The sequence below is a fragment of the Amphiura filiformis genome, chromosome 18 (genome assembly GCF_039555335.1).
Source record: "Amphiura filiformis chromosome 18, Afil_fr2py, whole genome shotgun sequence".
NCBI classification, from domain to species: domain Eukaryota; kingdom Metazoa; phylum Echinodermata; class Ophiuroidea; order Amphilepidida; family Amphiuridae; genus Amphiura; species Amphiura filiformis.
In genome coordinates, this window is record NC_092645.1 from 56358208 (window position 1) to 56373298 (window position 15091).

Below are 15091 nucleotides of genomic sequence, written 5' to 3' on the forward strand. Positions count from 1 at the left end.
TTGAAAACGCCCTATGTAAATGCTGATATTTTACTTATTTATTTTTTTGACTCCATATTTTTTATATTTGATAAATTTAGGTGCTACCGGGGAATACCGATACTTCAACGATAGTGAGGAATAACTTGTTACCGCCTGTTGAAACGCACACAGTGTGGCTGTACCCTATCGACTGGTATAACACGATTTGTTTGCGTACAGAAATGATTGGATGTTTTGCAGGTTTGTAGTATGAGCGAAAGCTTCTTAAAATAGATGCATTGAAATTGAAATTGACAAAACAAAATAGTTTGGAAACATTTAATTTTATATGCGATTATTTTTGTTCTTACAAATTTTGAGAAGGTCGATATGTTTCATTTCACTATAAAGTAACAATGTTATACAAAGCTAAAGGTCCGTTCATACTACCACCGCATTTGCGGTGCGTTGCTTTGCGATGCGTTGCGTTGCCGCCGCACCGCATCGTACTGCAAACTACTGTATTGCGATATCGCAATGAAGTTAAATACATTTAAACTTGGAAATGCGACGAGTTGCGTTGAGTTGCGGCAAAAAATAATCGATATATCGGCATCGCAAAGCAACGCATCGCAAATGCGGTGGTGGTATGAACGAACCTTAAGTAGCCCTAGGTCTGCGATGCGTTTATTTGCCATATTTGAAAACTGTGTCATAATGTTCTTTTCATATAAACAACCTGATCACCGCAAATATCGTCCAAATATAAACCGTCCGCATCCGCAATCCGTTGTATTATTATAACCATAGAGGGCGATAGTCATCAACTTGTTTTTAACAGTGCAAAGTCAATTTTGCCATAGCCATTAAGCGTCAGGCTAATCGCACAATAACCTTGTGGCTAGTACGGTTCCTAGTAAAGTGCCATCGCGTATTCTGCAACATTGAATTACTATTTTGTGTGTAAAGTAGCCATATTTGAAGCGTGACATAGACCTTCTTAACTTAATACACGTTAAAAAAAAACTTCAGTACACATTATTCTTTGGCAACCACCTGTAAGATACTCGTTGTCAATAGAATGGTGAGGTTCGTTCGCACTGACATATCAGTGTGACAGGTTCTTAAAGGCTAAGAGGAAATCTGTCAAAGAAATCAAATATTAATCATTGAACTCACATTTCGATAGATCTGTCGGCTGCTGTTTCAACAAAGCGTGAATTTGTGTCTATATTATTAACGCATACTCGCTGAGTTGAGATGCGTGATAGCAGACAGCTGGTCTGAAGTTGCCCGTCTATATGCGCAAGTATCGTTTTTGTTTTGTTGTTCGGAGCGCAAGCTTTTAAATCACATTCAGGGGGAAGATATATCCATTTCAGTAGATGTTGAAATTCCAGCAATGTTGATTACTTGTTTCAGGGATTCCAAGATGTGAGATGGACCACCTAGCCCTGTGTGACTACACTCGGGTATGTTCTCATCGCAACGGTCTTATAGCGTCCATAGACTACCCACAATTATATGCAGAACGCACAACGTGTTCATGGGCCATTATCACCGATGCAGGCACATATATCTCACTGGTCTTTTTAGATTTTGATATTCCGTCAATAGGTGAGTGAATGTTACAAAAAGTAAGGTACATCAGCTATAAGAGTTAGCTTCCCAAAAACTTAGCTCACACTCTAATTTCGTTCTTTAAAATCCCTACTTATTTTTTTTTTTGATTTCTTAACCATAGCTCGCTCCTTTTAAACCTTATAACTGACCTTCAGGAATATTCGTGCCCAATACACCGGGTTTTCTCTAAATTTACATCGGTAGGCTTTTGGATGCAACATTGCCAACGGTTTGAATTCTTTCGGTACCATTTCAGCCTCTGGTAACCATCATCATGAGCATAACCCTGATTCCAAACCGTATGGACCTCAATAACTTAGCTTGGGAAATATCAAGTCATGCGCAATGATTAGTCTTATGACGCACAATTACTCCTCTGTAGGCCAATGCGATTCCAGTGCTCTGACGATATCTAATTCAAAGGATGGTGACGGACATGGTATCGGCACTTTCTGTAACGTTCGAAGACCACCGTTATCGATACTGAGCGATTTTAATCAGCTGTTTTTGACATTCCAATCTGGTGCGGAGGATTCGGGTAATGGATTTCTGGCAGAATACACGCAACTAAGACGTGATAATGTGCCACCAATTCCAGAGGTTCCTGGTAAGAATAGTAGGTACAATTCAGATCAATTGATTTACTTCACTAGCGTAAAAGACGAAGAAGATAACCAAGTAACAATTCTGCACCGTTAGCAATATTGCCGTAAAACACCCTAAACTTGCTGGCGGCTGTCATGCCACCAATTTTAGAATCATTGTTTTACAGTATATTCCTGAGAATGTTGTTGTTTAAAACGGAGAAACGTAGAATTTAAAACAGAGAAACAACATTTTTAACATGCAGTCGTACAAATATGGGAATCTTTAATGGGGCAGGACGTCTGAAATACTGTTATATTGTGAGAGCGAAATGGTATTGTTCCATATTACAACGAATCTGTAGGCTTCAGTTCAACACCTTTGATATTTCAAGACCAATAGGAATATCAAATATCCTATTTGAGACTTTGCTGTTGAAATATATCGGAGTGCAACATGTATCGTCAAAATTTCAGGTATTAGGACATGGCTATATAAAGTGCTACATTTGCACTGTTTACCTGCACATCGGCAATCCAACGTGTTAAGTTTTATATCAAATTCTGGTATCATGTTCAAATCTTTACTTGCGTGATATTCAATATCACCTCCAAACCACTTCCAAGACGCTTTCAGTATAGAATGTTATAACGGCGATGTTTAATATCTATTTTTGTGTGTGTGTCCTATTTACAATAAGTTGTCTTTGCTCCCTTTTAAAGGAACATTTTGTCCTAACAGTTGGACCTATTTCAAAGACAATTGCTACCGAGTCTTCGATAACAACACCCTCCTAAGTTGGACGAATGCCGAGGACAAATGCAATGATGAGGGCGCGCATCTAACCAGTATTAGAGACGGGGAAGACATGGAGTTTATCCATTCGTTAGTAGTTGGAAGTCTTGGAAGTTCAGCCACACCGCCAATAAAAACATTTATAGGTAAACAAAATGCGATTCAGCGTAGCATTCTGTATTTCCTTCATACATGTTCTGGATATTAAACAACCTTAAATAACATCATAAGTAAACTACCCCTCTTTTAAGTAGAGAACACTAGTTTCCAGTGATTTTATTACAACATACGTTAGCTGCGAAATGTCAGTCAATTAGTCGCATTTCACACACAGAACGTTGTCTTACAACATGCATCTTGCAACAACTATTATGTTACATTGTGGTCATCAAGACACCTTATTAACATTATTAAGGTTAGCAACTATTTTAAACTGTTGCGAATTCACAGCATATTGCGAATTTCATAGCTAGTGTGTAGAAGAATTCAAATATCACAGATATACTTTTGTAGTTCCTGTGGTTCTTGAGTTATGTTATAAACAGGGCTAAAACAACAACGCTTTTGTAAAACGTACATAACTCATTAACAACAATAAATCAAGCGAGTTTTCTAAGTATATTGTTTGTAGAATGAACTTCAAAGTATCAAAGTATCACTTTTCAATAAATAGTGATTTAGATAATAAGTATCGATTTTTTTTGGGGTTACTTCGACCAACCATATCTCGTCTAACCTTTAAGCCTGTTATTTGAGTTCCCCTGTATGGCTCATATGAAGGGGGGGGGCATATGCTATCTTCCAGTGACTCGCTCTGTCATTATTTACTTGCATTTCTTTTGATATGCTACCAAGGTCTCGTGCTGCCGCCAGAATCACTAGTCCACAATTGGATTGATGAAAGACCACTGAGCTATACTGATTGGATAGTGCCGAACAAGTGAGTACGTTTTTACTATTTATGTATAATACCATTGTCGCTCCCGGCATTATGATTGTCGAACTACTACAGGCACACCTAAACCAACACTTGTAAATACAGTAAATTATATTTCGTTTCACAATCATTTGGAATAATTTGCTCAGGTTTTTAGTGTCAAATACAGCGCTCATTAACTACTAACTTGCACTCCCTACTAAAAGTGCACAGTAAAATATGTCTTAAAGTAAAAAAAATATTGAGCACTTTAAAGTGCAACGATGTCCCCTTCTATTGTTATGCAATTTTAGTGACTTAGTGTTGCTATGCCACTAGAAAGGTCGGCTACTGCATAACAGAATCAACTGCATAACAACTGAGAGCATAGTCATCACGGAAGTGCTCGATACTAGCACTTTAAGACAGGTGTATAATGCTTAATATTCACAACTTAATATTGCAGTAGTTCCATTGTGACATGAATTTAGACCAATAATGTTTAATTTAGTATGTCCCTTATTATACTTTCCTAAAATCTGGAAATTTGGAATCTACTTTCATTTAGCTCAGATTAGTTTAATGGAGATTACTTTCGTTTATGTTTGATATAGTTCCACTTAATAATAAGTATAAGCTGCACTTGCATTACTTTTGTGTTTTTAGTTTGTTTAGAAGAAGGTTGGTTTTTAGAGGAACCTATCAAAATGCCTGAAACGTATATAGGTCTTTCATTCAAACATCAGAATTTTACATTTCAGCTCGAAGAATTGGGAACTCAGACAACCAGACGGTGGACGATTAGAATCGTGTGTACTCATAGACATGGCGAATTTCCACTCAACGGATCATTGGCATGATGTTCCATGTGTCGCCGATAATGAGGGGGATAGGTTTATCTGTATGAAGCCTAGCGACGGTAATAGCGTTTGCCTCCTTATGGTTTTGTAGGATGGTTTTGTTGGACTGAATTTGTTAACGAGCTCGTTTTTGTGGTGCTTTTATTATAGTTTGCGAACGTAGTTTAGCTCAAATACAATTTTATGTTGGTTTAATAATTATAAGTAGTGCCGAGTTTCGCAAAATACATCATAAGATACAGCATCTGTAGATAAATGGTATAAAGATGATTTAATGTTACATTTATTTAATTAAAAAAAACCCGGGCATTTCAATACACATCAAATTTGATGGACAACAATAATTTTCGTACAGCCGGTAATAATGCTGGTTTCTAATCAGATAAACTCCTATAAACAAACACAATTTTGGGCTCATAATGTTATACAAATTAACTATAATGTATTTCTTTTATAAGATGAATGAAATGTTATTTTGTTTTTTAATCTTAAGGTCAAATGGATACTACGAACACTTCTATCATGTTTCCTGCAGGGGAAGGTGAGTTGTTAAGTTGGCACAAAAGGAAACACCCAAGACATGTGTCTCATATAGGTGTTGTGTATAGTTTAAAGAATCTCACACACAGAACATAGTAGTCGGGGAAACAAAATCCCTCTTTAATCTACAACTTTCCACTTTCAAGTCTATAACGAATAAAAGTAGCATCGAATATTTTACATGGAATAAAAATATTTCAGCGGGCGGTATAGAAACTATCTATACCAATGGGTTGTAGAGACGCTACACACCTCGACGATTGTCGTAAGTAAATAAGTCTGTCTCACGTCATCTATGGTTACCAGTTTATTCAACATTAATATGATATAAAGTGTATTATAATGACAGTAACATGTTATGAAAAAACTGTTATAGAAACTATCTATAGCAGATATAATATTCAATTGTTGTAATACTGATCGTCTATTATTTTCTCAAATGTTTTGTGCTATTTCTCTACAGAAGAGTGTTCGTCAAACATGGACACTTGCTTAAATGGTGAATGCTCACATGCCATATTTTCATGTCAATATAGTGGTTGCTTGCCTGACAGTGTATGTGATACTCGTAAGTAGACACAAAAACAACTGCTTTTATATATTGTTTAAAAATATACAAATTTAATCGGTATTGTAATCCGTGATTTATCTTTTTTCTAAATTATTAATAATTTTTGATAAGAGATAGAAACTTTGTAATATGATTCCTTCTTGGGGAAATATTAATTACGACACACCAGTGGCGTAGCGTCATAGGGGCACGGTGGACGTGCCCCCCCAATCGATCTGAAATTTAAAAAAATCCCATAGGAAAATGGCCGAAAAAGGGCTTGTGCCCCCCCCATCAGACCCGGTGCCCCCCCAATCGGATGACCCACGCTACGCCACTGCGACACACATGTGTAAATAATGAATTAACAAATTACATTCAATATTGCTGCTAATAAATTGAGAAAACAAAGTACTAAAAAATGTGATTCATGCTGGATAATTATTTTTCTAACGTACAAGACATAATGTTCTGATTGCCGTACTGACAGGAAAGGAAGTCACAACTACCGAAACATCTAGGAGATTGATGTTGCGTGGCAACTGCTTATTAGGGGAGTTTCAATGCTCAAGAAGCTCTGAATGTATTCCCGTATCATTCTTATGCGACTTTATTTCACAATGTAATGATGGATCTGACGAGGAACAGTGTTGTAAGTCAATGTATTAAAAATAAAACACGAACAATAGACACGTCTGTTTATTATTCAAAGTTAGTTAAATTAGTTCATTTATAAAACTCTTTTGTAAATTGATGTTCGATTTAACTAATTGAAAGCATGAATACAAAACCCACCAAAGTCCATGGAAAGTGATTTTGAGAAAAAAAATGTGTATCATTCTAATTTCTTCAGTTACATTCACCTAAATAGGGCAGGTTTTATATGAAAATGAGTGTACTAAACTGTTATAGGTATGACGATTAGCATTTCGGAACTTCCCGGGGGTTTATTTTGTATGCCGGACTTGGGTGGTTTTTTGAATCACATAGTTAGTGTATTCCTTACCCTTTACTCTCAGTCTTTTTTCTTGTACTGCGCCCATTCAGCTTCATTGCTGCGTTTTTTACCACCTATCTTGTCATCACTGTTGCTATCATCTCAATTTTCACCCATCTTACCCTGTTTGCGAGGGCACTATAATATGTGTGCATTGTTTTTTATCTCACTGACATGCCTATCATTACCCGTGCTTAACTCAATTGGTCCAAAATATGAACTTGGGTGGGTTTTGTATTCAGGTCTTCAATTATTGCCTTGTTTTGAGAACAATTAAAAGAGACACAACCACAACCACGGGAAAGAGAATCATGTCTTTTGTAGTGTTCTTTATAACTTTATGACATCAGGTAAGATGCGGATGCACGCACAAAACAGGTGGAATTCTTACCGTATATCATGGTTGTGAATTATGCAACAATGTTCAAATTCTAAGGATATCTCACTGATCATCTCCTTTTTGTGCCAGATTTTCCACCATGTGAAGATGCTCAGCATACATGTTTAGATGGCCAATGTATTGATGCTGCTAAACAATGTGATCTTGTGAAGGATTGTGTCACTGGTTCTGATGAACACTTTTGTGGTAAGTATAATAACTTTGGAACTGTCTGTTAGATAAGCTGCTAATAATAATTTGTTAATTGTTAACATTTAGTATCAAATTATGTTAGTTAGATAAGCTGCTTATAATAATTTGCCCATTTATTACATGTTATGAGATAAAAGATATTACACTCTGCCAGAACTGATCAACCCATACGTATTCCACATGCGCTCATATTTACCAGCTGCAAGTCCCAAATATGTAAACTACGTGACCAATTGTCAAGTCAATTATGCACTTCCAAAAGTTATTAGCCTTCTCATTTGGCCAAACTACAAACCATTACATAAAAGTTCTGCAACTTAGGAAGTACGGTAAAGTTAATACCCCTCTCTCCCCGGATTGCAATAATGATGCCACATCATCTCTTTTACTTCGTAATTTGACATTCTTCTTCAGATGAATCACCAGTGGGTGTCCAGTGTTATGACGGTACCTGGCTTCCAATCCATGCGTACTGTGATGGGCAGAGAGATTGTGCCGGCAAGAATTGGGAAGATGAAGACACGGATTGTGGTTTGTATAAACTAGATTGGTTGGGAAGGAATATAATAACCAAGATGGCGACTTACAGAGCATGGTTTATTTATCAGTGTTTCTAGTGTTGTTATTATGTAAACTCAGGATAATCACTTGTTTAGGAAAATATCTATTAATAATCATGTGCCATACATGACAGTTTGTATTCGTAGTAACTCTTTCACAATGTGCATTTGGAATAATTTGAAATGGGTTAACTTACCTGTCACATTTACTATTTTCATTAATGTATCCAGCGGTTTTCATTTCTTACTTTTTCAGCACTCTACCAAGCCAATTTTACATGCGAAAGTGGCAAAATGAGATGTAAAAACGGAGGCTGTGTTGATTGGCAACACCGTTGTCAATACAATAGAGATCAGTACGGCTTGCCAATGGGTTGTAGAGACGCTACACACCTCGAAGATTGTCGTAAGTAAATAAGTCTGTCTCACGTCATCTATGGTTACCAGTTTATTCAACATTGATATGATATAAAGTGTATTATAATGACAGTAACATGTTATGAAAAAACTGTTTTACCGTTTCAAACACTTCTACTTCCATGACTTCGACAAAAAGCACATCAACGTTAAAGCAATTTTAGGAATATAATTATAAGTCGTTCGTTGTCATACGTTGTCATCTTTGAGAAGCACTACAGCATATTATGTTGTTTCTTCTTTTAAAGGGAGTTTTGTGTGCACATCAATGACCCTTAAGTGCCCCGAATCCTACTGCATACCTATGAAATATCGCTGTGATGATAAATGGGATTGTCCTAATGGCGAGGATGAAAAAGAATGTGGTAGGTGAAAGTATGTAATAGATGGGATGATGCACTCAATATACTCCAGAGGGCAGAATAATCAGCAATGTTTCTTACTACATGTGATATTTCCAATATAAAGTCTGCACAAAAAGTAACGCAGCTGTTATAAATACGCCTATAGCTTCGGAACTAATAATTGTTTCCACAATATTTCAACATAGAAAGAAGGATGATTTATTTATGCGCATTTTGATACCCCATTTGTCCAATATTAACAACACGGTAGTGCTTTTAAAGAAAACTACCCGCATTTAAAAGTTGCCGTATCAGCAATCAATGGTTGTTACGCAAGCATTGTGGCACATTAAAGCCTCCAGTTATCTTCGCGCTGACTTCAAATCAATACAAATAGCTGCAACTTTTAAATTCGGTTATTTTTCTTTAAAAACACTGCTGGCAGTAGCGTAGCCAGCGGGGGGTGCAGGGGGGGTGCAGGGGCAGAGTGCCCCCTGACAAAAAATTAAAGAAAAAAGTGCCCCTTTGACAAAAAATGAAAGAGAAAATCAGGAGGGCAAAGGAAAAGAAAAAGGGCAAGGAGCCCCTTTTCTAGCAAAATTCAGGGCCAAAATAGTGTAAAATACAAAATTTTCCGCGCTACGCGCGCACATTGTAACAGTATAGCCCTTTTCAGCCGGATAATGGGCGAAAATAATTTAAGATACCACTTTTTTACGCGCTGCGCGCGCACATCATCCCAATAAGGCCTTTTTCGGGAAGCTCGAAGACATACAGTCTCTATGTATTGTATGATGCAAATGCAATTTTTTTCGTCCGTGCCCCCAACATTTTATTTTGCCCCCACCCCCCGATCAAGAAAGCTGGCTACGCCCCTGACTGCTGGGTAGTTAATATTGAACGAAATTGGACAACTGGGGTATCAAAATGCGCGTAAATAAATCATCCTTCTTTCTGTGTTGAAATATTATGAACAGTTATTAGTTCTGACGTTATGTGCGTATTTATAACAGCTGCGTTACTTTTTGTGCAGTCTTTAGGTTGACACTTAAGAAAATCATGAATCTTAAGTAAATGTCAGAAAAAAAAACCATGTGTATTTTTTAAACCTTCAATTAAAATTCAATTTACAGTCAGTTTTTATTATAGATGAACAGATACAATATTTAGACCAAAAGAATGGTACCATTTGTCATGCGCAGAAGATAACTCAGATTGCTCATGAAAATGCGGCTGCTTTCCTTGCCAATTATCGTTTGAGACAATTACCGTAAATTTGCATTCAATAACTTGTAATCTTAATGTAACATATATTGTGTTTTTCATCAGCCGAATACTTATGTCCAGGATACTATCGATGCCATGGTTACCATAACTGTCTCACTCAATCAGAATTATGTAATGGTGTCAAGGATTGTCCGGAAGGCGACGACGAATTGTTTTGTGGTAACTTATTTCCCATTTTATGCTATATGCATTTCTAATTGCGTTTATTGATACTTAGTTAAAAGTAGTTAAAAGTGTAACAAAGGTTAATAAATAGAAATAATGTTACAATACTATTAAACAGACTTCAATGACGTTGCATGGTGTATCGTAATAGGCCTACTTACTCAAATTGAATGTCACATTCAACTTGACGCTGGAGGCGATGTTTTGGGATTTAGAAGCTGTTCATAAATATGCGGTAGAAAGGGATTTCCCTCATCTCGGTGTAGCGCGTTAGCCCCATTTTCGGGATCCATATCGTTTCTTTTACGTGTCTTCTATTTCTGGTTTGTTCTCTGCCTCTGATAATAACATGATTGTCCTTTGATACAGGGTCCTCTCCTGTGACTGAGGCCTTCCATACTCTGGTACAAACCTTTGGATTTGTTTATAAGAACCTTTGCAAATTATAGTTATTAACAATCCTGATTAACGTTAATAAGTATTGGTTCCTTATTATCTACTTCTCAGATTGCTTCTTTTAATATCATGTATACTGCGCCAATAAAGTATCCTTACACTTGGAAAAATAATCACAATTTCCAAACTGAACAATATTGGGGTAACTTTGTTTTTTTAAATAGATGCACTATCTAATCCTGCATATTATGACACCACATTGAATCCAATGTGACTTCAAGAAGCAAAGTTACAAGCATTTGGTTAGACGAAGGTCCCGTTTTAAAAGGGACAAACTGGCCTATTCAGAACTCCACAGACTAGACATCTGGTTTGAGAGTGGTGAATGGCTAATTTATGCGTTTGGCTTTAATTTAAAACAAAAGGAACAAAAGAAAACTGAAACAAAAGAAGTGACAAATAAAATGAAAGTTATGAAATGTACAGAGAAGTAAAAACTGAAATAAAAAAACTGCTTTCAATAACGGTTCATTGAAGAAACTGTGTTGTCTCTTTGTTTCGCTTGTTGGAATCTTTTTGCTCCTTGTATAGGCCAGTTTGTCACTTTTAAAACTAGACCTTCGTCTATTCAAATGCTTGTAACTTTACTTCTTGAGGTCACATTGGATTCAATTTGGTGTCATAATGGGCAGGATTAGTTAGTGCATCTATTAAAAAAACTAATTTATCCCAATATTGTTCAGTTTGGAAATTGTGATTATTTTTCCAAGTGTAAGGATACTTTATTGGCGCAGTATACATGTACGTAGTACCGTCGTTGAAGATGACATTAGAGGTTTATGACCATAATAATATTGTGATAAATATTTTAACCGATTAATGAGAAAAGAACAAATTACATAAAAGATTAAACGATTATATCAATGTTCAATCAACAACAATGTTCTTTGTTAGCATAACAAATAAAACACTACCTTTTTGAAGGAATCATTTTTGGAATAATTTCAGAACAATGAATTACATTTCTCTTCACAGGTGAGACCTGCCCCATCGGTTGTATATGCCTTGGTTACTTTCTATCGTGCAACAGAATACAATGGGACGAACAAAAAGCTAACAATGTACCAAATGACCTCCGTGAATTGTAAGTCGATAATTGAACTTTCTCTTCTGTTACCAGGATTGGACTGTATAAAATTCTCCAAGTACCGTATCCACAAGGGACCCCTTTAATCGTTTCTTTTCGTTCTTTAGTCCAAACATTAAACTCCAGCCATCTATTAAGCTGTATGTAATTCACCCTTACCAGAACCTACATAAACATAAAATAAGGAGTGTAAATACCAAAAAGTTCTTTTTGACTTATCAGCAGACCATCGACCAGGTCTAAAGTTAGATCATGTCTAACTTGTTTCTGCATACGGACCTTAAGATAACAACGCAATTGCATGCGACGGAAGACTTGGACTAAATATCCCAGTAATTAAGATTTCTTAAGTCTGACCCAAGTCAAACCCAAAACTACAATTCCGCACTAACATTGCCGTACTATCATGACAATCAAGTATTGATCGATCGATATCGCCTTATAACTTTTAGGGCGAGTTTGCAGCTCAGCAGTTACTTAAAAGTCCTTGATAGTACATCTCGTCGACTAAATCCACTTAAATTGCTCCTCGTGCGAAGTTTTTTCATTAAATCTGTCTGGAGACTGATTATTCTTCGAAATATTTCCGTATCTCAACGGCAACCGTACCTTATTCAAATAACGAATTGTTTTATAATGAAGATTTATTTTATCTTTAATATTTACAGGCATTTGGTAGCTTTAACTTTGCATTCTAAAGAAAGCAACGACAAGGACATGACAGTGATAAGAAGGTTGTTCATTCGTCTTTCTAAAATGAAATTTCTCGTGTTATTGTAAGTATATCAATACTACAATCGCAACATACAAAAAAGTATCTTTTGAAACAATATTCACAGCAATATCAACTTGTTACATATAATAATTATTGACAAAATAAGCAGAATATTTATGGAAATTCATTTAAGTAATTTCATTTCTTCGAGTATGTCGTCGAGACGTGTCGGTTATCACAGCACCAGTGCAGACCGGACCACTCACACAGGGACCGGCTGCACCGAAACTAAGATAACCACAAAGGTGCACTCGTAGAAATGACTTAAGAAATAATGCAACTTATTATTGCCTATTATGCCTTAATATAGGAATGGTAATACTTGAACGTTTCACTTCGTAAATTTGGTTCGATGTCGGTCAATTGTAAACAGTGTTATTTACTTTGTATCCCCAGGAACATGACGAACAATGCAATTAAGAGAATAGAGGTCGGTACGTTCTTTTACAATAGAAACCTGCGCATTTTGTAAGTATCGTTTCATTTACATCCCCTCATAGATTGATATCCTCTGTAATCGTAATTAGAAATGGATGCTTTTATTTCATTTTTATATGTTTTTCATTGTTTTCATCTTCCAGGTCCCTGTCAAATAATGATATAACATTTCTTCCTAATGCAACATTCTTACGTCTTGCCAGACTGGTTTATATGTAAGTAGCTGTTCGAATTATAAGGACACTTAGTTATAGGCTGATTGTCGTTAAAATATATCTTAGACATGAAATAGACAAGTTCAGGCTATAAGTAGTGGAATATATTAAATATTGTCCGTTCATGCCGAATATTTAAAATACATATCGGGCGCCCATAGCAAAGTATACCATGCTAACGTGACCTAATTCTAGGGTTTAGGAACAGAGAACCAGAAATGTCACAAAGGTTTCCTGTGTGCGTTAAGGCTCTCAACTCTCGAATTGTTCACCGAATCATTGCACTAGTAAGCTAACACATTCTGCGCATTTAGGCTACCAACTTAGACGACATTTTATATCTTTATACTTGAAGGGATCTTTCCGGGAATCCTCTCACAGTAATTGAAGTTGGAGTCTTCTCAGGACTCAGCTCATTGAAATATCTGTAAGTAATGCTTGCTCAATGCTAGATCATATCTGTTTTAATTAAGACCTTTAAAAAGATACGATAATTCAATTGCATGCACTTATATCGTTAGGAACTTTATCTCAATATATAACAACGTTGCGTTGTGTTTTTCACATTGATAGCAACATTCAAGGTAGCGATATTCGTGACACCAGGGAGGAGACATTTGCCGACCTTTCATCATTAGAAACGCTGTAAGTAAGAAACACCAAAATCGTGTAGCGACATTGTCACAGGTCTGTCAATTACGTGAGTTTCCTTATACTCTCTTTCAGTGTGCTCATAAAAGACTCAAAAGATACCCTCTGTCACACCCAGTAATCCCCTCCTATTGTCTGAAAGTGCTGAAAGGGAAACTAATGGTTGATAAGGATAGTCATAAAATGGCAAACACATGAATTCCTCCGTCTACTACTATATATAATTAAGATAATAAAGTCCCGTCGTTTTCAATAAACAGCTAATTTTCCAATTCAAATGATATGATTCGGATGTCCACATGAACCTCAGTGCTTTGAAGCCTCTGGAAAAAGCGCTTAATAAATGGGGGTAAATAAATAAATTTAAAATAAAATATCTTCTCTAAATGGCATATAAGGCAAGATGATGTCATGGCCAAGTTGGTAACAAGTGCAAGTTGTTTGACCCTTGCTGACCTGCCTTTAATTATGGAATTCTAACTAGTAGGGTTATAGAATATGCTACTATTTTCAAACTATGCTCTCCAGAACTGTAAGTTAACTTATCTACTGCTCACAATACAGATTTTGTCAGCTCACAATCTCTTCTTTTGATCAACAGACATTCTGAACGCTTCTTGTTCTGTTGCCTTGTTCGAGACTTAAAATCATTATCTGAATGCTTACCCGAACCCGACCAGTTTTCGTCTTGTGAAGACCTAATACGAATCCCAGTACTAAAAGTTTTCATGTGGATTCTCGGATTAAGTGCCCTTCTTGGCAATGCATATGTGATCACCATGAGAATGATGCCCACACCCGGTAATTCGCGTAAACGAGCTATGGCGAAAGTTCAGGATATCTTGGTAGGCCATCTTGCAATTGGAGATAGTATCATGGGAATCTACATGTTGATTATAGCATCTGCTGATGTACACTACAGAGACAGATATGCATATTATGCTCAACAATGGCAAACAAGTGTCGTGTGCAAAATGGCGGGATTTTTGTCTATCCTGTCAAGTGAATCATCGGTACTGTTCATGACTATTATAAGTATTGATCGATATGTCGGCGTCGTGTATCCGACAAGTCCGATTAAATTAAAGCCGAAAACCGCAACGATTGCTGCTTCTGCTGCATGGGTTGTGACTTTTATCATCAGCATTATTCCCGTAATGGCTCGAAGTTATTTTGGAGATGCATTTTACGGTAGATCTACTGTTTGTTTAGCGCTTCCATTGACACCGGAGCGTCCTCCTGGGTGGCAGTATTCAGTAACATTATTCCTTGGTGTT

The 15091-nt window shown here is 36.6% G+C and overlaps 1 protein-coding gene and 2 long non-coding RNA genes across 3 annotated transcripts; all 3 read left to right on the forward strand.

The window, feature by feature from the left end:
* Positions 1–1929: 1929 nt before the first annotated feature.
* Positions 1930–8393, forward strand: LOC140139238 (uncharacterized). Its single transcript, XM_072161018.1, has 10 exons — positions 1930–2191; positions 2892–3110; positions 3820–3904; positions 4642–4799; positions 5234–5281; positions 5744–5848; positions 6321–6482; positions 7297–7413; positions 7834–7950; positions 8236–8393. The coding sequence occupies exons 1-10, from the start codon at positions 1930–1932 to the stop codon at positions 8391–8393; spliced, it is 1431 nt and encodes a 476-aa protein (XP_072017119.1).
* A 251-nt stretch (positions 8394–8644) lies between these two features.
* LOC140139523 (uncharacterized) lies at positions 8645–11726 on the forward strand. Its single transcript, XR_011857152.1, has 3 exons — positions 8645–8761; positions 10070–10186; positions 11624–11726. It is a non-coding gene; the product is annotated as an uncharacterized lncRNA (long non-coding RNA).
* Positions 11727–13091: 1365 nt separating this feature from the next.
* LOC140139524 (uncharacterized) lies at positions 13092–15089 on the forward strand. Its single transcript, XR_011857153.1, has 4 exons — positions 13092–13163; positions 13519–13590; positions 13737–13808; positions 14416–15089. It is a non-coding gene; the product is annotated as an uncharacterized lncRNA (long non-coding RNA).
* The last annotated feature ends 2 nt before the right edge of the window (positions 15090–15091 follow it).